At 59.6% G+C, this 25,287-nt stretch overlaps 10 protein-coding genes across 10 annotated transcripts; 4 read left to right on the top strand and 6 right to left on the bottom strand.

Moving 5' to 3' along the window:
* Positions 1-930: 930 nt before the first annotated feature.
* Positions 931-2,989, bottom strand: HRG_02299 (smg-4/UPF3 family domain-containing protein; the record flags this gene model as incomplete). The annotated part of the gene is made up of 5 exons (XM_044860770.1): positions 931-1,293; positions 1,345-1,659; positions 1,705-2,470; positions 2,529-2,704; positions 2,765-2,989. 5 exons carry the CDS (start codon positions 2,987-2,989, stop codon positions 931-933), a joined length of 1,845 nt encoding a protein of 614 aa, XP_044724403.1.
* A 569-nt stretch (positions 2,990-3,558) lies between these two features.
* HRG_02298 (calcineurin-like phosphoesterase domain-containing protein) lies at positions 3,559-4,912 on the top strand (the record flags this gene model as incomplete). The annotated part of the gene is made up of 4 exons (XM_044860769.1): positions 3,559-3,709; positions 3,771-4,179; positions 4,238-4,667; positions 4,721-4,912. The coding sequence occupies 4 exons, from the start codon at positions 3,559-3,561 to the stop codon at positions 4,910-4,912; spliced, it is 1,182 nt and encodes a 393-aa protein (XP_044724402.1).
* Positions 4,913-5,435: 523 nt separating this feature from the next.
* Positions 5,436-6,614, top strand: HRG_02297 (tRNA wybutosine-synthesizing protein 2; the record flags this gene model as incomplete). The annotated part of the gene is made up of 2 exons (XM_044860768.1): positions 5,436-6,182; positions 6,243-6,614. 2 exons carry the CDS (start codon positions 5,436-5,438, stop codon positions 6,612-6,614), a joined length of 1,119 nt encoding a protein of 372 aa, XP_044724401.1.
* Positions 6,615-6,648: 34 nt separating this feature from the next.
* Positions 6,649-7,350, bottom strand: HRG_02296 (EF-Hand 1, calcium-binding site; the record flags this gene model as incomplete). The annotated part of the gene is made up of 2 exons (XM_044860767.1): positions 6,649-7,133; positions 7,197-7,350. The coding sequence occupies 2 exons, from the start codon at positions 7,348-7,350 to the stop codon at positions 6,649-6,651; spliced, it is 639 nt and encodes a 212-aa protein (XP_044724400.1).
* Positions 7,351-7,922: 572 nt separating this feature from the next.
* Positions 7,923-9,081, top strand: HRG_02295 (origin recognition complex subunit 6 (ORC6) domain-containing protein; the record flags this gene model as incomplete). The annotated part of the gene is made up of 2 exons (XM_044860766.1): positions 7,923-8,104; positions 8,163-9,081. The coding sequence occupies 2 exons, from the start codon at positions 7,923-7,925 to the stop codon at positions 9,079-9,081; spliced, it is 1,101 nt and encodes a 366-aa protein (XP_044724399.1).
* Positions 9,082-9,198: 117 nt separating this feature from the next.
* HRG_02294 (dioxygenase domain-containing protein) lies at positions 9,199-10,340 on the bottom strand (the record flags this gene model as incomplete). Its single annotated transcript, XM_044860765.1, has 2 exons — positions 9,199-10,019; positions 10,100-10,340. The coding sequence occupies 2 exons, from the start codon at positions 10,338-10,340 to the stop codon at positions 9,199-9,201; spliced, it is 1,062 nt and encodes a 353-aa protein (XP_044724398.1).
* A 1,929-nt stretch (positions 10,341-12,269) lies between these two features.
* Positions 12,270-13,319, bottom strand: HRG_02293 (enoyl-(Acyl carrier protein) reductase domain-containing protein; the record flags this gene model as incomplete). Its single annotated transcript, XM_044860764.1, has 3 exons — positions 12,270-12,726; positions 12,813-13,143; positions 13,211-13,319. The coding sequence occupies 3 exons, from the start codon at positions 13,317-13,319 to the stop codon at positions 12,270-12,272; spliced, it is 897 nt and encodes a 298-aa protein (XP_044724397.1).
* Positions 13,320-13,929: 610 nt separating this feature from the next.
* Positions 13,930-16,550, top strand: HRG_02292 (uncharacterized protein; the record flags this gene model as incomplete). Its single annotated transcript, XM_044860763.1, has 5 exons — positions 13,930-14,020; positions 14,070-14,645; positions 14,905-15,024; positions 15,559-16,425; positions 16,471-16,550. The coding sequence occupies 5 exons, from the start codon at positions 13,930-13,932 to the stop codon at positions 16,548-16,550; spliced, it is 1,734 nt and encodes a 577-aa protein (XP_044724396.1).
* Positions 16,551-17,688: 1,138 nt separating this feature from the next.
* HRG_02291 (peptidase family m41 domain-containing protein) lies at positions 17,689-19,683 on the bottom strand (the record flags this gene model as incomplete). Its single annotated transcript, XM_044860762.1, has 2 exons — positions 17,689-18,126; positions 18,196-19,683. The coding sequence occupies 2 exons, from the start codon at positions 19,681-19,683 to the stop codon at positions 17,689-17,691; spliced, it is 1,926 nt and encodes a 641-aa protein (XP_044724395.1).
* Positions 19,684-23,397: 3,714 nt separating this feature from the next.
* HRG_02290 (zinc finger, c2H2 type domain-containing protein) lies at positions 23,398-24,762 on the bottom strand (the record flags this gene model as incomplete). Its single annotated transcript, XM_044860761.1, has 4 exons — positions 23,398-24,229; positions 24,290-24,369; positions 24,434-24,625; positions 24,688-24,762. The coding sequence occupies 4 exons, from the start codon at positions 24,760-24,762 to the stop codon at positions 23,398-23,400; spliced, it is 1,179 nt and encodes a 392-aa protein (XP_044724394.1).
* Positions 24,763-25,287: the final 525 nt, after the last annotated feature.

The following is a 25,287-nucleotide window of genomic DNA, read 5'->3' as shown; positions in this document are numbered from 1 at the left end:
AGGGAATCAGGGAGGACAACTATACCATGGTTTTACAGGCGTCCTGGCGGGCGCGTTCGGCTTTTTCTACATCCTTGCTCTTGGGTTCGGTTTCTCTTGTCATTGTCGGATGGAAGTATGGTGGGCCGGATCAGAATACAGAGTCTGTTTGCAATTGAAGATGGTGCGCGCGACGTGAAGAGGGCCTTGCCTTGGGACTACATACATACATACATGCTGCACCTACGGACGGACGATGTACCCCCATATCAGGAGCATCGGTCGGGACCAGCTCTGCGAAGCACCAAGCGGGACAAAGCTGTAGTTGTGCAGTAACGTAAAAAAAACGACAGTATCCCCCTCGGACGGGATCCGCGACCGAGTCGTCGGGCGCCCGCCCCAGGGTGGCCGCGCGCGGAATGCCCGAACCCAATCCCATTCTCCCCAGCAGCGGGGACCATCGAACTCGAGCCACCCAGGTTGGGCCACGGTCTCGCCGCGGCCGCCCCCCGAGGGCTCACCGCGAGAACAAAATCAATACCAAAGCACCCCGGTGTCGAGAGAAAAGAGGCCTACAGCGCGCCCTCCCCCTTCGCTTCCAGCTCAGCCCGACGGGACGGGGTTGCGGCGTGCCTGACGATGCGCGCACAGACAGCGTCCCCCCCCTTTCCTTACCCCTCACGACAAAGGGCGGCTTCGCCGACTTGCTTGCTGACTGAACTGCCGATGAGGAATCGGATCCCTCTCGCCTCAACTTTTTTTTGTATCGAACGCGACGCCAGCCGGGGGTGTGGCGGGTGCCGGTGGACGACCATCGCTGGATGGGTGGAGGGCGGAACAGCGAACGGGCGCGGATGGAGGCGTCGTCGCCTTCGCGGTGGATGGGACAGGTCCTGGATCGCTCTGATAGACTGAACGAGAAACTGCATTGCCGTCGAAAACAGGGCCGTCTCATCCAGAGCCGCCGGTGCTCGCAGAAGCAGCAGCGGGAGCCGGACCGGTGGCTGTGCCGTTGGCCCTGTTGCCGCCACCCCCGCCTCTGCCGCGCCGCCCGCGACTCCCCGTCTTCTCCGCCGTCGCCGCGCCGGGACTAGCGCCGGCCGCGGAGCTGGCAGCCGCGGGCTTCTTGTCCTTGCGCTCGAGGACCTGCACCGCCGTCTGGGCGACCTGCACGGGACTGGCGTTGATGGCCTTGACGAGGCCGTCGTGCTCGGCAAAGTCGACGTACGCAAAGCCCTTGCGCTTGTCCACCTCGACGAGGGTGATGGCGCCAAAGACATCGAGAGCCTGTCGCAGCGCCGCCTCGGTGGCTCCCTGTGACGAATTGGCGTGCTTGACGAATGCGCGGGTGGCGCCTGCGCTTACCGCCGGGCCCCTTTTCTGCGAGGCTGCCGACTTGTTGCCGCTGCCGCCGCCTCTGGTCGCATTGGCAGACGGTGCCGGCGTCGGCTTCCCGTTGGCAGCTGACTTGGCGGTGGCCGGGCGCGCATCCGCGCTTGTCTGGGGAGCCTCGTCGTCGCCTTTCTTCTTGAGGATCACGGGGGGGTTGACGGCCGCGGGCGGGGCGGCGTTATTGTCGGCAGACTTGCTCTTTTCAGCGGTAGCCTTGCCACTGCGAGCCCTGCGACCTGCTGGCTGCGACTTGGCAGCAACGGGGCTCTTCGACCGACCCTTGGGTGGCTGGAGGGCCGCGGCGTCAGGCGATGGCGCTGGAGCCTCGCTTACCGAAGCCGTAGGCTCCTTGGTTGGTGGCTTGGTGTCGCCCTCGGCTTTGGCGGCGTCGTGCCTGGCGCGTCGATGAGCACTGCCCGGGCTGAGGCCGAGATCGCGCTGCAGGATCCTCGCGGCTGCGGCGATGCCAGCGCGGCGACTCTTGGGAGCGTCGCTGGCATTGGCGGCTGCGGCGTGGCTCACTGCGTTGCGGGGTGCCTCCGCTGGCTGCTCTGTCGAGGCCTTCTTCATCAGGATTTTGACTGGTTCTCTGGCGGGCTTGTCAGATTTGTCGGCTTTGGGCTCCTTGCTCCTCTTCTTAGAAGAGTCTTCCTCTTTCGAGCCCCCCTTGCCCTTGGCAGACACCGACTTTGCGTTCTTGCCGGACCCGCCTTCCTTGGCCTTGTTGGCCTTTTTCTCCTTGAGAAACTCGACGAGTGGTGTAGTAGTGATCTTGGTGTCTTCCTTGGCGGCCTCGTCCGCGTCTTCGACGTCTATGCTCTCCCTTAAGGGAACCGGGTTGGCAAGCCCCTCGAGAAAGGCCATGAACTCCTGGTCTTGGTCGATGGTTCCCTGTCGGGGGTCGGTTCGTCGCCTGTTACCGGGGATTTTCTTGTAGGTCGAGAACTCGAAGCTTGGCGGGCCAATAAGCGAGGGACTCGTGAATGTCGACTTGGCGTCTTCCCACGTAGCGGCGCGCACGGCCTGGCTGAGGGGCATAATGTCGTCCTTTCGCATGACGTGGAGGTAGGCACGGCTGGGGCGCGACGGCTTTGCAGGGCTTGACGCATACCGTTAGCACAGACGTTCTGCAAGTAAACGGGAGTGCGAGCACTCACTCGGTAGAGATTTTGCCGGGACAATAGGAGAACCAGTCGACCTTGCCCTTGTTTAGTTCCCAGTCGGGGCCCAGAATAGAGACGAACTCGGCCTGGGTCATGCCGGGCGGGAGACGTCGTATGACGAGTTTCTCGCCTTCGCTGTGAGCCTTGGGCTTTGATCGCCTCGACGGTTCCTAAGAGGGGACGTTAGAAGACACAGGGCAGCGGCTGAACCGCGTCCTAGGCGGCCTTACCTTGGCCGCATCGCCGCTCTTGTCTCCAGCGCCTCTGCCCCTGGCGGGCCTCTGCGGATGACCATCACGGGAGGATTTGACCTGGCGCTCGTCGTTAGAAGTTGACCGTCGCGAGCCGCCGAGCCGCCTGCTGACCTTGGGGAGGGAGTCGCTCTGTGGGCCGGCCGTGGCGTGAGGCGCTCCGTTAGGCCTGCGTGGCAGGACCTGGGGCGCCGGAGCGGACATTGCGCACGCCGAAGAACAGTGTGGGCGGTGGCACAAGTCGCAGCAGAGACCGGGGCGTGGGCATTGGTGTGTCGTCGGTCGAGAGGCGCGCCTGGTGAGGTTTCAAGTCTGACAGCCGTGACTTGGAATAGCTCCGATGGAATGCCCCACCAGGAGCCGCCGCTTTCTCGTCCGGCTGCGCGCTCGTCACGTGGCAGGCAGGCAGGCGGGCAGGCGGGCAGGCAGACCCGCCCGAGGTTGCAGCAGCATCCAATCCCACCCGAAGCTGGTCGTCATCGCAAAGGGGACCAGCAGGCTGCTGTCTCTCGAGTCGAGGTGCACCACAGTTGTGCAACAGCACAGAGAAAGGAATCGACAAAGTCCTCGTCACGTTTGCCTCTTTGGCGATGCTTTGGCTGCGACCGACGCCCCGAAGAAGATCCGACGTTTGACGATTTGCCCCCCCTCGGGACCCAAGCACTCACTAATCAACCCGCTTCCTCGTCTCGTCGTCTCCACCTTGTACAGCTGGGCTGCGGTGGTCTACGTCGCATCTCTTCGCTCTGTGCTTCTGATCATTGCCGCGCAACATGGCGTCAACCATCCCTCGGCCGGGCCCTGCCAACCTGCGCCCAAATGCCAGCCTGGATGAGTGGTTGGACGAGGCAAAACAGTGCCACTATCTCCCCGAGCGGACCATGAAGGAGCTGTGCGAAAAGGTCAAGGAGATTCTAATGGAGGGTGCGCTCGATTCCCATGCTACTCTCTCAGACGCCGTCCTAGCTAACCGCTGCGTCGACAGAGTCCAACATCCAACCCGTCTGCACCCCCGTCACCGTCTGCGGCGACATCCACGGCCAGTTCTACGACCTACTGGAGCTCTTCCGCGTCTCGGGCGGCATGCCGGGCGAAAACAACGTCCAGCCTCCAAAGACGGCGACCACTGTCATCACATCCGAGGACATCGAGCCACCGAGTGAGATTACGAACCCCAAACTCCGAAAGAAGCTTCGGTCGTCTTCCGCCGACGGTGCGAGATCGAACAGTGCTGATGGCCAAGAAGTCGCCTCCCCGACGACCGCGGCCCCCTCCGGCTCTAATGTCACGTCTTCCCAAAGTGCCGAGACCAGGTTCATCTTCCTCGGGGACTTTGTTGACAGGGGATACTTTAGCCTGGAGACCTTTACCTTGCTCATGTGTCTCAAAGCCAAGTGAGTCGTTGCGCATGCCTTGTCGCGCTGCCTGGCTCGGTACTGATGCACCTTGCAGATACCCCGATCGAATTGTCCTCGTCCGGGGAAATCACGAATCGCGCCAGATCACTCAAGTCTACGGGTTCTACGAAGAGTGCCAACAAAAATACGGAAACGCCTCGGTGTGGAAGGCCTGCTGCCAAGTCTTTGACTTTCTCGTCCTTGCCGCCATCGTCGACGGCGAGGTCCTCTGTGTTCACGGCGGCCTGAGCCCGGAGATACGGACAATCGATCAGATCCGAGTGGTGGCCCGCGCCCAGGAAATCCCACACGAAGGAGCCTTCTGCGACCTGGTCTGGTCCGACCCCGAAGACGTCGAGACGTGGGCTATCAGCCCCCGCGGCGCCGGATGGTTGTTTGGCGACAAGGTGGCGACCGAGTTCAATCACGTCAACGGCCTGAAGCTGATTGCACGAGCTCATCAGTTGGTGAATGAGGGATACAAGGTGATAGTGCGCAACTCATTAAGTCGCGAGCCACAATCACTGACAAGGACCAGTATCATTTCGCGGAGCACTCGGTTGTGACGGTGTGGTCGGCGCCCAACTACTGCTATCGTTGCGGTAACGTCGCTTCCATCATGTCGGTTGACAAGGACCTGAACCCCCGATTTAGCATTTTCTCGGCGGTCCCGGATGACCAGAGACACGTTCCGGCGAGCAGGAGAGGACCTGGTGATTACTTTTTGTAACGACAACGGATTCAAGGGTTTGGGCTCTAGATGTAAAGTAGCGCACGGTTGAGATATCCCATGGCTTGTGGTATGAATGGTCAATGGCATAGTGGCTGGTCGGGTAGCAATCTAGCCTCGAGGATGGATGGTGATGGAGACCCAGGGAACTATGAATTTAGAGCGCTGAGTTGAAGGAAGCTCGCCTGTTTTGTAATGCGGCGCAGTGGTTCCAAGACTCGTCTCATGTCCCAGTGAGCCGGATCTCAATCGACGAGTAGCTGGTATTGCTCCGCCATCAGTATCCACCTTGAGGCGGTCTCTCGTCGGTTGGATCCGAAGAGGCTTATTTCAGCTCACAACAAACCAGAACAAACCAGCCTCTCCAACGTGCTCCCACCTCCCCCGCACACGGCCTATCCTCCGACTCAGGGCACGGTCAGTCGCCTTCGCGGGATGCAATCGCTCCTTCTCATGCTCATCTACAACACGCTGGCTGGGCCATGCCTTGAAGCCCGAGGTACTGTCTAGAGTCTCTGGCCAAATGCCTCCTCCACCGCATCGCCAGAGCAATCCGATCCAAGGCGCCGTCCGAGATTGGCTCGCCTCGCTCGAAGCGCCCGACCCTGGACAGGCGCACTCATGGCGAGAGGACCTCCTCAACAGCGCGCCCAAGCGCTTCACAATCTACGAGCCACTGGCTTTGCTTCCTGCCGGGAGCTTCGCGAGCCAGCGTTGGGCCGCCGAGATGGACCGCCGAGACGCAGACACGCTGGCTGCGCTCTGGTCACTGATCTTGAGAGAGCTTTCCAAGAAGGCCAAGAGCACATTGACGAACCTCGCCGTCAACGAGGGCATTCCACTGCACAATGAAGTAGACGAGGCCGAAAACGTCCGGCGGAGCCCAAGCGGACTTCGGATGCTGTTTGGCGACTTTGGCCCGGCGCGGACGGATGCTGAGCCGCCTTTGGAAGAGGACTTTGCCGGAGCGCTGTGGGTGTCGACGAAGCAGAACGGCATCCTGCAGACCTGGGCGCCGCGATGGACCATGTTTAGCCGCGGCAACGTCAAGGAAAAGGCACGGTTGCTGAGCTTCCCTAGTGCACGGAAAAGGCCACCACCGGCTGGCTCTGCCGGGGGAGATGTCTGGGCCGTCGACCTATATGCCGGCATCGGCTACTTTGTCTTTTGCTACGCGTCCCTCGGCATGCGGGTCTTGTGCTGGGAGATCAACCCCTGGAGCATCGAGGGCCTGCGTCGAGGGGCCCGCGCCAATGGCTGGACAATCAAGGTGGTTCAAGGGCAGGATCTGGCCCTCCCGGTGCGGCAAGTCATGGCGGGCGGTGAACAGATTGTGGTGTTCCTGCAAGGCAACGAGGAAGCGCCGAGGAGGATCAAGGAGGCGCAGACATTGGGTCTCGTGGAGCATGTCGAGCACGTCAACTGCGGTTTCTTGCCGACCAGCACGCCAACCTGGAAGCCGGCGTGGGAAACGACACGCCTGAGCTCCGAGTGCTGGCTTCACCTGCACGAGAATGTCGGCGTCAACGACATCGAGTCCAGACGCGGGACCATCCAGCGCCTTGTCCAAGACTGGAGCGCGTCAGAAGGGGGAGACAGGACGCCCGCTGTCAATCACGTCGAACAGGTCAAGACGTTTGCGCCGGGCGTCTGGCACTGCGTCTTTGACGTGCACATAACGAGACATTCAGAGGGCACATGAACAAGTTGTATTAGTACACAAGCCCGGCCAACACCTAGTTCCGCCGGCGGAACTTGGCTGGAATGTTCTCCTCAATAATGGGCCGCTTGTCCATTGCCTCCTGCTGCTCTTGGGCCTTCTCGAGTTCCTCGTGCATCTTGAAGTGCTCAATGTCCTCGGGATGCGTCAGGTCCTCGAGCTTTGTGTTCTCGTCGTGGTACTTTTCCCAGTGGTGAATTTCGTACTCGTACTCGTCGTCGCCGTGGTGGCCGGGCCCTGTGCCCATGTCCGGCAGGGTGTGGCCCTGTGCAATGAAGGCGGACCACTCGGGGTGGGAGACGGTGCCGTCGCCGTCGTGATCGAGCAAGGTCATGAGTTCGTGCGTGATCTGCGCCTTGCGCTCGACCGTCAGAGCCTTGTTGGACGGGTCCATGAGGCCGTAGGTGCGCTGGATCTCGTCGATTTGCCAGACCGAGTCGCCATTGTAGTCGTGCAGGGCGAAGAAGGAGTCGGTGTCCCAGGAGCCCATGTGGTGCTCCTCTGCTCAAGAAGCAAAGCAAGGGGTCAGCGTCGGGAAGGGAGCAGGGTGGTGGTGAGACATGCCGGCCATGTGTTTGGTCATCCAGTTGGCGTCCTTGTCCACCATGGGCTTCTGGCCGTGATCGCCGCCATGTGCGGCGACGACGCTGGCGAGGACGAGGGCGACGACCAGACCCAGGGCTCGGGCGGGAGGCGGAGGGACGAGGGTCGCGCGCATGGTTGGGGGCGCGATGGGGGAGGATGCGAGGCCAATTGATGGGATTGCGCCTCCAATTGCCGGGCTGGACGGGACGAGCCAAGTCTTATAGCACAGTCGGCACCTCCTTGGCCCAGGTCCAGCCCGCAAACGACAGCGGTGTGTGGGTACATAGAGAGTACAGTTCGGCCTGGTGCACCCGGGTGTTTCGCGTGTGTGAGCCAACGAGGTACGGGCAAGGTACTTTGGCCATGTTAGCGTCGTCAGGCGTCTCCGACAGAAAGGGGTTCCGGCGCTATCGTCCATAGCTGGACGCGTCCTTTGGCCGGTGGGACGCACCTGGAAAGGTCCTCCGCAGCTTGATTTGTTCCCCCCAGACTGGCATCGCAGCTTGATGTTGCATGCTGCACAGCTCACATTCCTTTAGCCTTGTTGCTAGGATCGGTGCATCCACTGTGCTTCACAAGACCGACGGCGGCTCAGCTTTCGACGAGGCTCGAGAGGGCAACAGACCGCCTCAAGCGTCCTGACCTCGAGACTCCAACCACCCGGCCGAGGGAGGTAGAGGCGCGCCGCCATCTCGAAGCGTCAAGATGAGCAGACCAATCGAGCAGGCTCTGCTCTCCTTGATTCCCGCACATGGCCCGGAGCTCCCGCCGTCACTGGTGGAGCTGGCCGGGTCTTTGCTGGCGCAGTCTCGGAACAGGGCGAGCACCCTGAAGGCCGACGAGGAGGTTGCCCGACACTATGCCTGTGCCAACTTGGCCTGTGAGCGGTGCGCTACACATGACCGTGAATACATCTGCGAGGACGAGGCTGACAAGCCCTTGCAGGCTGAAGATTGCTCTTGACCTCCCACCCATTGAGCCGCGACCACCAATCCCTCCCCGCATCTACAAGCGTCTCTATACACACCTCGACAATATCCTCCCAAACCCCTCGGCCACGCCGCGGGCTTCACGAACACGGAATGCCAACTCAGAACTCTCGCCGGCCACCAAGTCGCGACCGCTGCCGTCCAGAGGCACTCCAAGCAGAGAGAGCGCCCTGTCACAGTTCCGAAAGCCCGGTCCGCAAACTCCAACGAGGTCGTCGGCATGGAGGAGAGACGCGCTCCCTCCCTCGACCCCCGGTCTGTACCCTTGGGTCCAGCCTGTCGCAAGATTTCTGTGTGCCGAGACTGGGAACGACGAATTTGCTCCTTCAGTGTTGGCGGGCATCGAGTTCGTCCTTGCTCAGAGCAATGAGGAGATTTGGGTATCCAATCATGCTGCAGACTTGGTTGCCGTTATCTTTTTCTTCGTCGTCATGCGTGTCCGAGCCATCGACTCTGCCGATCCGACCATAGACCGCCAGGGCTATGTCCCGCTGCGCAAGGAAATTCTTGCACAACTGGGCCGGGCAAGAGCCGACGTCAAGGCCAACCATGTCGGCGAAGGCGACTTTTGGCTTGGGTGGAAGACTCTCAAGTCGAGAGAGTTCGATGCGGCAGTGGCCCACGTCAATGACAGAGACTGGCTCACAGGTGACTGGTACAAGGGCATCGCCGATGTCGCCTCAGCCCGGGGAGTCGACTTCGAAATAATGGACCAAGAGGACCACGATTCCGGTGTCCAGATTCCGGCTCGTCGAGCAGACATGATGCTACAGGATAAATACGACTTATTAAGCGAAGCCCGGAGATCGGACTACAAGATGTGGAAGGAAAAAATGCTTTCAAGGATTAACCAACCTGTCAAGGTTGGCTCCTGAGTTGCTATTTGACGCCATCAAGTACCAGCCCCATCCGATGGCACTACTTCTATACAATATGAGCTTGCCTCGCTCTCTGCGACGTTGTTGTTTCCGAAATCCCAAGCCTGCGCTGCCTTATTTGGGCGAACCCCTGCGGTGTGACTGGTCGACGCCACCTTCAGGGTGCCAGTGAGCGGCTGCAGTCCGATGCCTGTTATAGTCGGCGGCAGGGTCGATGGCAATGGTAGTCCACAAGAGCAGACCGTCCGACGGCTGCTCACCAAGGTATACATAATTCATAAAGGGGTCGTACTCGGGCGTGGCCTCATCGGCCGAGTTCCCATCCTCGGCGTTGGATGTAGCCGGCTGCTTGTTTTGGTTGTATGGCTCGCCGGCTTCGACAGCCTTGATAAGAGCTTCGTCAAAGTATGTCTGACCGATGTGCTGAGCGGTGCCACCTTGGAACGTGCCGTTGGGCAAGACTTTGGCGCCGGTGGTAGACATGACGTGGAAGTGGTTGGTGCGACCTACATAATGGCCCGGAAACACCGTGTCAAACTGGACAACTCCCTCTTTATCGGTCTTCTGGACGCCTCGGCCATGGGTGCTGTCCAGGCCGCCTTGGCCCTTTGCGGAAACGCCCGAATACACGCCCGTCGCGTTGGCATGCCAGATGTCGATGATGAGCTCGGGGATGGGCTTGCAGGTGTTGATATCGATGAACTGGAAGTCTAGGTGGGTTGCAGCGCCGGCCTGGCCATCGGTGAGGTTGGTGCGGATGCGCTCACCCTCGACATAGTATGGGCCGATGATGGTTTCTGGGACGAGGGTGCAGGTGGCATTGGAGGTGAAGATGGTCTTCAGAGCCGTGTCGAGCTTGTACCCCTTGGACGACTGGTTGTGGGATATGTCTGACCACTTCTCAAGCGACTCCCTATCAGCACGGCGTACGAGGGCTGTGGCAACGAGTCAGCAAGACGGACACGGCGGGGAACGCGACGACTATGTCGGAGAACAAGGTGCAAGGGGTCCGCACAGCTGTCGAGGCCTCGCTTTGTGCGGAGAGCGTGTGCCTTGGCAGCCCGGCGAGCGACGGCGCGGTCTCTAAGAGCCAAGGCTTCTGGATCATTGGCACACTTTTCCAGCGCACGCCTGGAATGAGCGGTGACGCGACTCCGTGTCTCGAGGGCCGCGCGGATACCCTCTGGGGTGCTGGGGTGGCCAAGGACGCCGGCGAAGAGAGCCAACACGGCGGCGAGCGTCGACAGCTTGGTCATACTGATATGCTGAAGGGAGACTTGAAACTTTGTTTCAAACAAAGGAACTCGGGAATGCAACTCGATACCAGGCGGCAGGCGGCAGTGACGAGAAGAGTGAGGAGGATATGTGAGCCGGCCAGTCGAAGCAAACTCGTGGGATGAAGACGCATGCTTTATACCCGGCCACTTGAGTAGCGGCTAAGGAACGGAGAGGGTGACGAGATGAGCGCGGCAGCAAGGACCCCCTTTCCGAAGACAAGGTGGTGAGAATGGAATTGTCCTTGGCCCGTTCCGTTGGTTCACTTGCGTGCTGGCCACTTTTCTGGCTCTTGCGTCTCTGGGCCCCCGTTCCTCGTCGCCGACGCCTGCCCCCCTTTCCCGTTTAGGCGTCTTCTCCGTCATGTCGAGGCCGATGGCGATGGCCTTGGTCGGTGCCATGGGCTGTGTAACGGCTCGGGAGCGGCGGCGAGGAATCGCAGTCCTTGGCACGTCGATTGGGGCTTCTCTCATTCTACTTGGGCGGGGGACTGGTAGTCTCGCAACAGGCCAAGGGTTCAATGGCATGGAGAGGCGCCTCGACAAAGGGACAGTGCAGCGAGGTGCTTTGTGCTCTCCACATTGAGGGCAGCGTGCGTATGGCCTTACTACGGCACGGGGCTCGGGAGATGAAGGGGGAGGGCCTCTAGTCGGCCCGCCCACCCGGTTTCCATGTGTCTGCGATACTATATGCCTGTGCGTGCGTGCGTGCGTGCGTATGTATGTAAGAGTATGCACGTGAGGATGTAGGGGATAAGGAGGTTCGAAGGGCGCTCTAGGGCCGCGGCTGCAACGCTGGAGTAGTGCCGGTGGAGGGCATATCGAGCATGGAGGTATGAACAAGCTCCCGATCACAGCGATCAAGCTGGGCGATGGAAAGGGGGGGCTTTACCCCGTACACCTACGTAAATGGACGAGGGCAGCACGGACAAATCCTTGGTGCAGGTTCCAGGTTTGCCCGTGGGATGCTGGTTCGGGACATGGCCAAGGGGCCCTTTGTTATGTTGCCTGCTGTCAAGACTTGGAAGACGCGGAAAGCAGGGCTGCTCTTCAAACGGCAGATGTGCGATTGGCCGACCTTGTTCGCAACCACTTGACGTTCTTCTGAGGGCGGGACGAGGGCCATGACCAGCTTGGAAGCCAAATAATACCCATGGGCCCGAGGCAAGGCGATGTTGTCGATTAGCAATCACGAAGAAGAGGAAAACTAGTCAGAAACAGTAAATGAAGAAACACACAAACGCGGACACACCTTGGCGAACCCCACTGGCGGCGGACAGGGCATGTTTCTGTTCCGAGGCGATGCAGCAGCCTGCCCGCCCACATGCCGAGCGAGCCAAAGGTCATGAGATGTTGTGCCAGTATAGCCGTCTCCGTGAGCCGGTTGGTGATGCCATGAGACCATGTCTGCCACCATGCAAGCCGTGAGAGACTGATTTGATTTCATCACATGGATAAGGCACACGAGTAATGACAGCTCTTCCCTCCCCCTCCAACGGCACAACGCCCGATCTGGCAGTCGGATTGCCCCGGCCGGCAAGCATGGGCAGTCAAGCCATCTGCAACCAAGCAACCCATGCTACCATCGATATGCACGCGGAGTAGACCGTTATTCGGCGAGATGGTACGTATGCCCGCAGACCCACCACGGCATAATTCGGCATCGGGCTTTGAAGCGCCTAGCTTTCTAGCTCGACCGAGTTGCGGAGAGCTTTCGCCATTTGCCGAGCCAGAGGGATAGAGAAAGACAGAGGGAGGGGCCGTTGGGGCCGCGCGGCATGTTTCCAAACAGGGCACACACGCACACGACGCCCTCACAAGGCTGAGACAGCAAAGCGGCGAGAATGTGACAGGGAACTGTGTTTAGCCCTCTTGAGGCAGGGTATCAAGCACGACATGGGGCGGACACCCCTACGATAGCTTGGACGGCACGTATGGATGACCGGCGCTCAGCCCGCCGTCAACAGCCCAGGCCTGGCCGTTGACGTAGCTGCTCTCGTCGCTGCCGAGGAAGAGGACGACGCGGGCCACCTCGTCAGCTTGGCCGCCGCGCTTGGTCGGGTTGAGCTGGCCGATATTGCCCTCGGTGCCGCGGGCGCGGGCGGCGTCGTAGATGGGGGCCGTCATGGCCGTCTCGATGAGGCCCGGGCACACGGCGTTGACGCGGACGCCGGTGCGGGCCAGCTGGAAGGCCATGGTCTGGGCGAGCGAGATGACGGCGGCCTTGGAGGCAGAGTAGTGCGGGGGGCCGGCGTTGGACCGGAGGCCGGCCACGGAAGCGGTTGCGACGATGCTGCCGCCAGGCGTGGCCTTGTCTGTCGACGTCTTGGTCATGGCTGGGGCTGCGTGCTTGGCAGCCAGGAAGACGCTGCGGAGTATGACGGGCGTTAGCTTCGAGGCGGCTTCCGCCCCGACACGACCAAAAGCCACGTAGCGTAGGGAGGAGTGGCGCACCTGAGCGTGTTGGTCCTCAGGACGGACATGAACTCGTCGTCGGTGCACTGGCTAAAGACGACATTGTTGCCCGTCACGCCGGCATTGGCAAAGAAGACGTCAAGCCGGCCATAGCGGTGCAGGGCATCGGCGACGACGGCCTTGACCTGGGCGTCGTCGGCGGCGTCGAAGCAGCGAGGGTGGACGTCGACCGAGGGAAACGCGGCGGTGAGCTCGCGGCGATGGGAGTCGAGGTGGGTGTCGTCATAGTCACAGAGGTAGAGGGCGCGGGCGCCGCTCTCGGCAAACTGGTGAGCCGACGCCCGGCCGATGCCCAGGGGCGAGTTGGCGCCTGGCTCGAGCCGTGATCCTTCATCAGCATGGCATAGCAAGACGAGCAGGCGTATGTGCGCGTGTACCGGTGATAATGACGACCTTGCCCAGGGCCCGGGTAGCGCTGGAGCCCGGGGCGACCTTGCGGATGGGTGGGAGGTCGGATTGAGGACGCTGGGCGTGTTGGTCTGGCATGGCGGGCGTTTGCGATGGTGATTTGGGGATCAATGCGGCGGCGGTTGGTGGCGGTGGGCTTGGTGGGGGGCGGGGAGCGAGCGGTCTGGCGTTGGTGTTCAACGGCGTTTGAGAGCACTTGCAGAAGTCAATGGCGGCCTCACCAGTGAATCAGCAATGATGCATGCAGAATTGGGGGAATGAGGCCGTATTTATATGCAGCGCCGATCCAATGGGGCCCTATATGTCGGCTTGTATGCTTGTATGTGAGGCCACTGAAGAGAGTTGAGGTCCCGCCACTGCTCTGCGACATCCTGCTTTCCTACAGAGGGAGCTGAAGCTTTCGTCAAAGAGTCTTTGCATGAACGCTACGAACTTTGGTCAGGCTAGACGCTTGGAGGAGGCGAATACACGGTCATGGAAGATGAGTGGGTATATGAAGTTGAAGCTACCTAGCCGTGTTCGAGGCCGAAATCGAAGAGCAGATGCCGTTCTCAGACGAGGAGCCGAGGTTCGAGGTGCGAACCACTGGGGGGGGGGGCGCTAAGACACCTCACGGGTGGAGCTAGCCGGGTACATGAACTGCAGTTTGGCCGATTGCGTGGGCCCCGGTACCTGCCTATCGATCAAGATGCTGCACCAGCGGCGATCGGCCGAGAGGCAACTGGGCATTCCCGACCTCGTGTCCCGACGACGCCAGTTACACATGGCTCCTGCAGCCCGTCCGGAGCCCAATTCGCCCGCGCCACAGGAGAGCTGAAGAGCCTGCAGAGCTGGACATTGACGAACAGGCCGGAACGAGAGGCTGGTTCCTGCCCTGCGACCACTTTAACCTCTTGATGTACTTTGTACCACACTCGACCATCCTCTCCGCCGTCCTCTCCGCCATCGTGACCTTTCTTTTTTCCTTTCCCTTGTCCATCTTGACCCTCAGCACCGCCATCTCGCAGATCCCTGCGTCGCACACCCCCCGCCAATGCGCCAGTCCAGGGTCCCTCCCTCTTCCATCGACAGCAACCATGGGAGAAGAGCAAAACGCCCTCTCCGTCATACAGGCTAACAACCGCCCGGCAAAGATGGGCGGCCGCCCAGACGGACCGCCGAGCGAGCAGACCAAGCGCCAGCCATCCTCTGCGGCTGACGTGGAGCTGCGAGGTACCCGAACCGGGCCAGCCATCTGCCTTTCCTCGACCGCCCCGTCCCGCTGGAGTCCGGCATCGAGCGCCAAGCAATGCCTTTGGGGGCCCCTGCTGCCCTACATCATCGCCGTCCACTCGTTTCCCGGCACCGCCGACAGCTGCGCCCTGCAGCGGCCGTGTAACCGGAGTCCGAGTCCGACACCTCACCGTACAGCAGACAAGTCGTCTGCCGGCTTGCTTTTCCGCCCGCCCTGCTGCTCTGCCTCCAGGCACATCTCGTCACCCACCATGTTGCAGTACATGGCTTCGACCGGCGTGGCGTCTTCCGCTGCTGTCCCACCTTCACCCCCTCCCTGCCGCGTCGCCGATGCCCATCGACCTGGATTCTACCCCTTCTTTTCATCTCGACTTCTCCCCAAGCCTTGCTGCAACCTTCACTAACTGTCCAAATATTCCCATGACTCGAGAAAAGTGCACCTCTCAACGCTGGGGATATTTGGCTGCCGACGTTCTGGATGCCCCGGCGTGCGTGGCAACCTGCCGGCTGCAATTACTCCAGGCCATCGCGCCCAACAACGCATCGCTGAGTGAGGTGTGTGAGACACTCGCAGACCCTCGCCGCTTCGGGAGCAGCCGAGCTTTGCGCACTCTCTATTGCTGCGATTCGCAGATCTGCGGAGTTGAGAACCGAGGAGGCAGAGGTAGAGATCGTGAGTGCCTTGCGCTGCGCTGCATTCACCGGATGCTGACCGTCCTTCCTTTCCTAGCAAACGTCAACTGGCTGACGAACGCTTGTCAAAAGTAAAACTTCCTTTTCGGCTAGAAGTCCGTTTCCTTCGGTTGTTCTAAGGGTTTGCGTAGCATCGGATATCACGGCATAGTCGACCCGGGGCCGCCGGATGCGACTTACAGCTGCCCCTGTATCTCTACAGGTTCACTCTTCACAGCCGCCAAATCTTTCTTACCAAGTCCCTCTGGCATTATGGAGGGTAACGATCATGGCATGGCTCGATCGCAATTCACTAGTGTCGAAGCTTCGTTTCCCACGCGAGGGACTTCGACTGTTGGGGCGCGTCCCCTAGGTAGGCCTACCTCACTTGCCGCTGGCTCGGTCCGCGCAGAGGCTAGCCCTGAAGCGAAAAGCCCAGGCGGACCACCCGTTGCCGCCGCCGTTGGCATCGCCTTGGCCGTGACTGCAGGAGTGGCTGTCATTTTCGCCGCCATCTACTGGCATCTTCGCTTCAGACGCTGCTCGCGCTCGAGGGCAGGCCTCGGCAATTTCGCCAAGGGTCGGGGCGGCCCGGCAGTGACTGATTCTCCAACGCCTCTGGTCTCACCAACGACCCAGCCCGCGAGCCTGGACGATATGCTGCTGATCCCACCGCCCCGCCTTCAGGAGCGCAAGCTTCTGCTCACAAAGATGGGCCGGTGGCCTAGATATGACGCAAAGGACTGTGAACGGCAGGGGCATCCCCTTTCGTCTCTGCGCTCCTCGGTTGCTTCTGCCACCGAGATGGTCTCTTTATGTCAGAAGGCGCTCTCGGTCAAGGACGACGGGGGCCGCTCTCCGGGAACTGGAGCTACGCCCGGGTCTGAGCCTCCACTTAAGTCCGGCCAGACAATACGAAACAGCCCGATGATTGCCGCCAATGGGCCAACAGCGACCAGTGCCGCCGCTCCTACCAAAACAACGTCAGCCGACCGCAGCATGGCTGCCCTACCCAAAACTCCCCGCCAGTACCACTTACCATTCCAGGCCGTCGGCCTCGCTCAGCCTGGTCCGCCCCCAGACCGGTCACTCCCTCCGACTCCGCGCCACGTGCAGTGCGGCCCTCCCGCGTCTCCGACACTGCGGCAGGGCCAAGCTGGCTCAACTGTCGAGGCCGCGCCTGTCAATGCGTTTCAAGTAGTCGGCTCTCCAAGAAAGTCCAGCGACGCTTCCGGACCGACGACCAAGCATGTTCCCAAAGTACCACACGACCCGGCTGGTACCGGCACTGACCGTGGCGCGACTGAATCCTCACATGTACCAGCGGAATACACGAACAGCCTTGTGCTCGGGGAGGAAGAGCTGGAACGACTCGGCGGTTCGTATAAGAGATTTCGCGGTTAGCTAAGCCGGCTTGTGCGCTTGGCTGCAGTGCATCTTCAGGGAAAAGAGGATGTTTATGTTGATACGATCCAATGACCTATTGCGTGGGCGAAGCGAAGCTTGATGGTCAGCTGAATGTATTTGGATTGCGGATATTGTAAGAGCTCGGGCTGGGGACGGGGCCTGTGGAATACCCGGGGTGTCTGCCGAGGAACATAATGTCGGGCGTTGATATATGGGGGTTGATTTGATATGTTGTCGACTACGACGACGAGGACCGCAAGAGGCCTGGATGGTGATGACAGTTGACTTGGAAGCGCTGGATCGAGGGAAGGCTTGTGAGGGACGACTCGCAGGCCGGAGAAAGGGAAAGCCTGTGGCTTGTGCTTGTCTGGCAAGCAAGAGGGAGAAAGGCAAACGCTCCTTATCTAACCTACCGTTTGCGCATGCAAGGTCCTCGTTCCCCTTATTCCATCTTGCAGGCGTTCCCAACTCGTATACATGCTGCCGTCGTAAGCTAAATCGTCCGGGGCAACACTTGAGCCAGAGGAGACGGAATAGGGGGTGGGAGAGTCTACGGTTGGAAGCCGTGACTTGCTTGCTGCTGGCCTCACATGATGGACGTGAAGGATGACAGAGACGCACGCAAATCACGCCAGGTGCAGCAAGCCACAGGCACGGAGGAGCGCCTGCTAATAAACATGATATCAACGAAAGACTACAATGCGAGAAGGGCTCACGGAAAACCCGGGAGAAATACTCAATATAGTGTGTACAGTACACATGAAGGGGGGGAAGGGGGCCTCAAAGAAAGGGGAGGCCCGCAGTCGCTGCCCCATCCATGTTGAATCCGAGCCAACATCGCTGTGAAAAAGGCCACGAGCCTATGCAATTAAGTTTTTTTTTGAGTTGCGACGAAGCCTGAGTGTGGCCGACGTCCACTCGCACCATGTGAGTGCCCCAAGACGTCCCGTTGTCGGAGACGGCCCCGAGACATAAATATGCCCGGGGAGGCTGGTGGTGATGAGAGTCCGCTAGGTGAGGACGCCATATACCTGCACACGCAAGCACGCGTCAACGCGCCCAAGCGGCAGCGAGTTTCCCCGCCAGGCTAACCGCCAGTCTCAGCGCAGCGTATCCCGTTCCGCGCATGTCAGCCTCAGCTGCCGGCGCCAGACGAATCGGCCGAAGCCGGTGGCGCTGGCGCCTCGGGCGGGTCTGGGTGAGCCACGCCGCCCAACCCCGGAGGCTGCGGCGTCTCCTCAGGAATCGGCAGCACCAGGGGCCCCTTGGGCACAATGGACCGCCCCGGCAGCTTCTCTCCTCGAATGACCATCTCAACCTCCTCCCTGTCTAGGGTTTCGTACTGGACGAGCGCCTCCGCCAGCAGATCCAGTTCCTTGCGCTTCTCGGTTAGTAGTTTTCTCACGTCTTCGTACGACTTCTTCATTGACTTCTGGACTTCGGCCTCAATCATGGCCCTCGTCTCAGAGCTGAGATTCTCGTAGCGCCGTCCATATTCGACCGGACCCAACGCGCTGGACATGCCGAAGAGCGTAACCATCATGAAGCTCAGGTCTGTGGCACGCTGCAAATCCTATAGACGTAGCGCATTTAGCACGCAAGGTCAAATGTCGACCTCTTCTCCCGTATATGGTCAACTTACCGAGGATACGCCCGAAGTGATTTTGTCGTCGCCATAACGCATTTCCTCGGCCATCTTCCCGCCGAGCAACACTCGAATGTCGGACAGATACTCGGCAGCTGTATGGGAGTACTTGTCCACCTGCGGCAGGTAGGCGGTGTGGCCCAGAGAAGGGCCCTTGGGGAGGATGGTAACCTTGTACAGCCGGCCGGTGGTGTCCTTGTCAAACAGCTGGACAAGAGCGTGGCCAGCTTCGTGATACGCCGTCATCTCCTTCTCTTTTTCATTGATAACCATCGACTTCCTCTCGGAGCCCATTGTCACTCTGTCAAAGGCCCACTCGAGATCTTGTTTGGAGACCATGTTGGCCCGGGCCCGGGACGCTCGCAGAGCCGCGATGTTGAGCATGTTCTCGAGATCAGCGCCAGATCGCCCAGGACAGCGGGCCGCGACGGCGAACAGGTCGACGTCCGGAGCGCACTTGATTTTGGCGGCGTGGTGCTTCAGGATAGCAAGTCGGCCACGGACATCGGGCAACTCGACATTGATGTGACGATCGAAGCGTCCCGGCCTGGTCAAGGCCTTGTCAAGAAGTTTGGGCAAGTTGGTTGCACCCATAATGATGATCTTGGTGTCCTGGTCAAATCCATCCAGCTCGGTGAGAAGTTGGTTCAGCGTCTGCTTAGAGTAAGCTTGGTCCCTAGGGTTGCGTTTGCCTCCAATAGCATCGAGCTCATCAATGAAGATAATGGCCGGGGACTTGGACTTTGCAGCGAGGAAGAGCTCCCGAACTCGTTTGGCTCCCACTCCAACAAATATCTCGTCAAATTCACTGCCAGACATGTAGAAGAAGGGCACGCCGGCCTCGCCAGCGACTGCCCTCGCGAGCAACGTCTTGCCAGTTCCAGGAGGACCAACAAGAAGCACGCCCTTGGGAAGCTTGGCACCGAGATCGGAGAATTTTCCGGGGTTGCGCAAGAACTCGACCACCTCGCGAAGCTCTTCTTTGGCTTCATCGCATCCGTGAACGTCGCTGAACCGAGTAGTTTGCTTCTCGGCCTTGACCTCAGAGTCGGCCTTGGAGCCCGGCGCCTTTCTCATAGTGCTCAAGGTGTCAACCAGTAAGGTCACGGCAGCGAAAGAGAGATATGTGATGAGAACAAATGAGACAAAGAACTTGAACCAGCGAAAGACGAGCAAGCGAGTGGACTCTTGGACCACGACGTGCAAGGGTTCGCCTTTGCCGCCCTGAGAGTTGGAAGCGTAACTGTTTCCAGTCGGGGGGGCATTGCCGAAGCCTTGATCGTAGCCAGACCACTGGCCTCGGGCAAAGGGGAATGATCCGGACGAGGGTGCCGTTGGGTTTGTCCCAGCGTTGAGTGCCGCCAGTGCCTTCTTGTAAGCCTCTTCGGTAGCAGCATTGCTGGCGAAGCGTCCCGACTGAAATCGTTCAACCAGAATCCCCGGCATATTCGCTCGCAGTAAAAGTTGGTAAAAAGCATTCTGCATGTTAGCGTTGCCGGGATTCCTGTTGGCGGACTCTTCCACTGTTGCTAGATGGTTCCGCGAAATACCACTCGACGTTCCAAAACCTCTGCGCTGCAGACCGGCGATGCCTGAGACGATTGCTAGCCGTGACGCAGAAGATGTGCTGCGAGAACCAGAGGCGAAGCCAGGACCAGTTCTAGCCAAAAGACGGATCGAGGACCAAAGTGGGCTTCGGGACTGCGAGTATGATTGTCGCAACATGGAGTTCGCGGCTTGTAAGCCAACACGGCCCAGACTCCCGATGACATCAGGGGGGTTTATCGGCGCCATCGCGTGAGAGGGGTTCGACGGCGGCTGAATATTGCGCGTGGGCCGGTCAAGGGGGCCTCGTAATGGAGACGTCTGTCGCTTCGCCCACGTTCGCTCAGCAAGGTAACGCTTGGGTTGATGGGCCCGTTGCGCGGAGGGCGTGGCGCGTCGCAGGGGAGCGGCGAGGCAATTTGCGATCGACAGCCGGACGTTTAAAGTGTTCTCCCTGATGAAGTTTAAATAAGTGCGATTGGCCCAGATTTGAGGGTAGGGAAGACTCACCGATGGGGCGGCCTTGAGGAGAGTCACGATGGTCTCAACAGCCCGCTATGCGATCCAAGACGGGGCGCCAAAGATGCTGGAGAAGGAATAGCATCCGTCTCGAGGGGAGGAAACGAAGGGACGCGAGCGCCTGCTCCGGGGTTGAACGACGTGCTCGGCGGTTCCGGCGCCTCGGGCAGACCGACCAGGGCAAGAGACGGGTGCAGGACCCGAGGTGGAGGTGATATTTGGAAATGATGTTTCTCAGCGCCTACGTGGCCGCACTCATTGTGCCGACGCGCTTCAGGGCAGTGATGGGGCGCGGCGGGTGGTGGAAACGGTGGAGGTCGCCACTTAACGTTAGACTAACCAACGACGCCATCGTGCCTTTTTTCCGACAGGCATTCTTTTAGTCAGCCCGGGGAGGGATGTTCCGGCTCCGTAACAGAAGCGCCTAGAATCAGCGACGCAGCACTAGTGTTCAAGTGCCGTTTATTTCAGCCTCATCAACCACAAACTCTATTCACACGGACTCGGCTTGCTGCGCCATGCCCCTATTGCTCGGTTCTCGTCACTTGGGAGACGATGGCCGGGTCGCCATGGTCAGGGACAGCTGTCTGCGCTCTGGACATCTCGGTCGGGCTCCAGACTCGCCCACAACGACCTGGATTGATGCTCTCGCCAGCCAATCGCCGTCCCATGGACGTCACTGTTAGCAGTTGAATATCAGTCTCAGTTGACTCATCTTATGGATATCGCTCGTCCAATCGTGAACGTGCTCCAAGCAGCAGCAGACATGCTGATTGAAGAAGCCAACGACAGCTCCAGGAAGACATTTCCTCACTCATCATGCAGCGCCCATATCTCTATGCTGGACGCCGAGGGGAGTTTGACGTGTGCGAGGCTCGTCGTCTTCAAGTTACAGCTCGCTTACCAAAGTTGCGAAAGCTTCAAGGGAAGCTCCAGGCACTGCCCAAGGAGGAAGAGGAAGATAGCAATTGATCCAGGATACATAACCTCGGTGACGGACGCAGGAGAGGCAGAATTCACAACCGTGGGGCAATAGCAGACGGAACCGACGATGCGGAGCGGACCTCGGGCCAGGTTCATGTGTGGTGAACCGGAGACACGGGCTTTTGGCCATCGAGAATGCATTGCTTCACCTGAGCCCTGTACTGTCGAGTCTTGCTACCAAGAACCAAGTTCTTCTTGAAGGAGACTTCTGCGAGATCCAAAGAACCGTCAGCTTCGTTATCCTGGGGAGTTATGCTCCGGAAACTGACCCTCCCATGAGGGGCCTAGGCACTTCTCGAATCACCTCGAGCCTGAGAATGAACTCATAGCGCTGATGACGTTACTGTGCAATCTTGTTGTGACTTGGCCAGACTTCTGCTTCATTGGAGGAGCTTGCCCTCGCGGCACCAACGAGGCCTAACAGCAAATGCAGCTCACCGTCGTTTTGCATGGACGGAGCAAGCCAGGTCTGGCACGCTGCGCAGGTCTTAAACCTTGCCAGGAGCTGATAGAGGCGGATTTGCTTCCGTCTCGTCATGACATCCGTCACATTGCACGCTTTGACTTGTGCTCAAAGACGACACTCGGGCCTGACCGTCGAGGAAGACTGGCACTCGCGCCAAAGCTGACGCCAAACCAATCATGTTCGCAGTGTTCATCTTTGCAGGAGAGACGCCAAGCTCCCGACCCTGGGCCAAGATGGGTAAGTGTGAAAGGAGCAAACACTCAACTCGACGGCAGTATGGCGAGCACCGGTTCCCCAAACGGGGCCGGCAGGAGCAGCAATGACCAGAATCGGAAATGGCCGCGTCGGAAAAGGCTTTTGGTCAGCCGCACACACCGTCTTCGTCTCGTACCGCCTCACGGATCGAGAAACCCCCCATTCTTGGCCACAAGACTATGCTGCACATGGGAGGCGTGAGGGCCGAGCGAGGTCCAAGTCGGCCATCGTAGCCCCATGACGACGGCTAACTGCCAGCAGCCGCTGGAGGCTTCACCAAATAACACAACTCTGTTATTGATTTCGGCGTGTTCCTCGTCGTATTTTGTTCGTTACGACTATGCCGCGTCGCCCTGTCTGGTTCCAGGCCACGGCGGAAGCTGCGTGAACATGGACCTCTGTCCTGAACCACCAAGGCGTCTGGTGCGAACACTCGAGGCGGGACGCTGTCGTTGCCCGAACAAGTTCATTGCAACAAAGCAATCTCCTGCTGGTTGTAGTAGCAGTCGGTAAGAAGAGATCGGTATCCCGCGCTCAGTCACATAAGATGAAAGCAACTCGAGCGGCATTGGAGGCATGATATAATACGTGTATGCACAAGCCACGTTATTTGTACAAGGATAATATACAGCCATAAGACTTCTGACGCGAGCAATCAGCCCACCAAAGACCCTTTCCCATATTGCTCTTTCAACTCATACGCGTCATTGCAGAAAAGAAAGGTCATAAGCCAGCATGTCAAAAGCGCCGCCACCCCTTTTCCCATGACCGCCTTTGGTTGCCCCCTTGGACCCCGAGGGTCTGCGGGGGTTGATAATCATCCAGTCATCTCCCCAACTCCACCGATGCTGCCGACCCATATCAATCGTTCATTGCAGGGCCCAGCGGCCCGACATTTGACTCGTTGCGCGCCTCTGCGCCGCGTGCTCAACTCTCAACATGTGCCGACCAGAGCCCAAAGCCGGCCAGACTTTCCATCGCGATTAAGAAATATAGACCAGTAGAAGGAAATTATGTCGTCGTGACAAAAGGGAGGTCGGTCTGCAGTGCATGCGAGACGGGACCGTGTCGGCGAACCACCAAGTGGTGGCCCGTCTTGCGTGCAAGTGGTTTCGTGTTTCGGTAACAGCCGCACACCAAAAAGCAACGCCAAACGATGCTGTAGGGAACCGCGCACGACGAATAGCCCGGTTGTTATTCGAGGCCTTCGACCGTGAGTGAGAACCCAGAGTGTGTCAAAAAACACATCTTGGTGCTGTAAAAACCCAAGTGGTATATCCGCCCTCAAAGCAAAAACCACGATGATTAAGAGTAAAAAAGAGTTATGAAAGCCGATGAACGAGTTGACGACCCGAGATGGTTGTAAAGAAGTATCATATTGTACAGCGAGGTTGTTCGAGAGTTCAGCCCGTTTGATTGACCAGGCGACTCTACATGGTTTCGATCCTGCTGCTGGGCAGCTGCATCGTCGGGTCGTCAAACTCGATCTTGGGCCCGCCGTAGAGATCGTAGACGCCGGATCCAAAGGGAGGCAGCTGGCCGATGGTGGCAACCTCGACGGGCGCCTGGTACTGGTACCAGGCCTCGGGCTCGGGGTGCGATGGCTGCTGGGGCTGGCCCATGGCCTGGGTGTAGGGCACCATGGGATGTGAAGCCTCGACGGGCGACGTCTCGGGCAGGGCGTAGGCGCCGGGCTGGGGTGCCTGGTGCGTGTACATGCCCTCTGGGATGGTAGGGCTGTGTCCCGACGAGGGAGAGAAGCTCCCCGGGCTGCTGCTGAGCGAGGCGATGCTGCTGGCCGAGTAGGGCATCTCCATCGAGGCCCGGGCGACGTGCTGGCGAGGGACGTGGTAGGGCTGCTGCACGGCGGCCGTGTTCATGGTGGCGATGCCCGGGTTGGTTTGCTCAATGACATAGAAGTGCTGCTGCATGCCGGGAGACCGCTGCATCATCTGCTGCATGCCGTGCTGCTGTCCCTGGCCGGGGTGGTACTCTTGGGCCTCTCGCTGGGCCATCTGCTGGTAGCTGCTCATCTGGAAGTCGGGGAAGGAAGAGGCGCGGTGCATGGCGTGGCCGTGGGACATGGCCGGGTGCGGTGCCAGGTGGCCGGGGGCGGGCCAGGACATGGTCGACTGGGTGGGGGTAGGGGGCGACTCGCCGCTGTCCGAGTCGGAGGAGCAGTCGTCCAGCATGTCGTTGGAGAGGAGGCCACGTTGGTGCGATCTCCGCTGGTGCTTGACCATGGTGGTCTTGCGGCAGAAGCTGAGCGAGAGCGCGTTAGCATCAGGGGCGGTGGCTCGGGAGGCAAAGGGTCGTACGAACCTCTTCAAGCAGCCATCGTGGGCGCACTTGTAGGGGCGCTTGCCGGTGTGAATGCGGCGGTGGCGAGCGAGACTAGAAGACTGTCCAAGTGTTAGACTTGACGTGTGCCCAGGGAGAGAAGAGGTGTCTGAGAGGGAGGCGTACGTCGGAGAAGCGCTTTCCGCACCCAATGTGCTGGCACTGATGAGGCTTCTCGCCCGTGTGTGTTCGGATGTGGACAGTCAGGGCGCTGCGCTGGATGAAGCTCTTGCCGCAGCCCGGTGTCGTGCAGGTGTAGGGCCGCTCGTTGGTGTGTATCCTGTAATGTCTCTGGAGATCTGACTTGCGGTTGAAGCTCTGCTCGGCTTGCGGTTAGAACCGGCGGCCAACAAGGTGCTCCGTGAAGCAAAACGCCTTACCTTGTTGCAGGCATCCCAGTCGCACTGAAAGGGACGAGTCGTAGGCTCGTACTCGACAAGCTCGAGGAGTTCCATTGTGAATGCTTTGAAGTTGTACAAGCTAGGACGGGAGAGAGGGCGAGAGAGAGATGTTGAAGCCGGAGTGGACCACTATCGAAGAGTGTTTCGTGGAGATGTCCAGGGGCAGGGTCGTCTTGGAGTGTTGTTTATAGCAAGTGACGCGCGGAGGGGGCTGCGAGTCAAAACAACATAAGAAACCTTGACACTTCTTTTTCCCTCGCGGTAGGATGTGGTGTATGCGTCTGTGATAGCAAGGAGGGTCCAATGTCTGAGACAGGGCCGACGGTGATGGATGGGATGGAGAGAGAGAAGGAGGGAGAGGCGAGAGATAGAGAGAGAGAGAGAGACAGGCGGCGACGTCAAGTGGTGAACGGATGTAGTAGAGGGTTGAGATGTTGAAAGGGGAGGTGGGAAGGGGGGAGGTCTGGGTTATGTAGTTGGGTATGCAAAGGATCGTGGAGAGGGCTTGATCTCAGAGTCTAAGGTAGGGTAGGCGTGTGTGTAGGCAGGCTGTAGGTAGGCAGAGCTAGGTGTAGGAGA

The sequence above is a fragment of the Hirsutella rhossiliensis genome, assembly GCF_020360975.1.
Source record: "Hirsutella rhossiliensis strain HR02 chromosome Unknown scaffold00002, whole genome shotgun sequence".
NCBI lineage: Eukaryota > Fungi > Ascomycota > Sordariomycetes > Hypocreales > Ophiocordycipitaceae > Hirsutella > Hirsutella rhossiliensis.
Note: the sequence above shows the minus strand (reverse complement) of the source record. Positions and strands in the feature narration are given on the sequence as shown.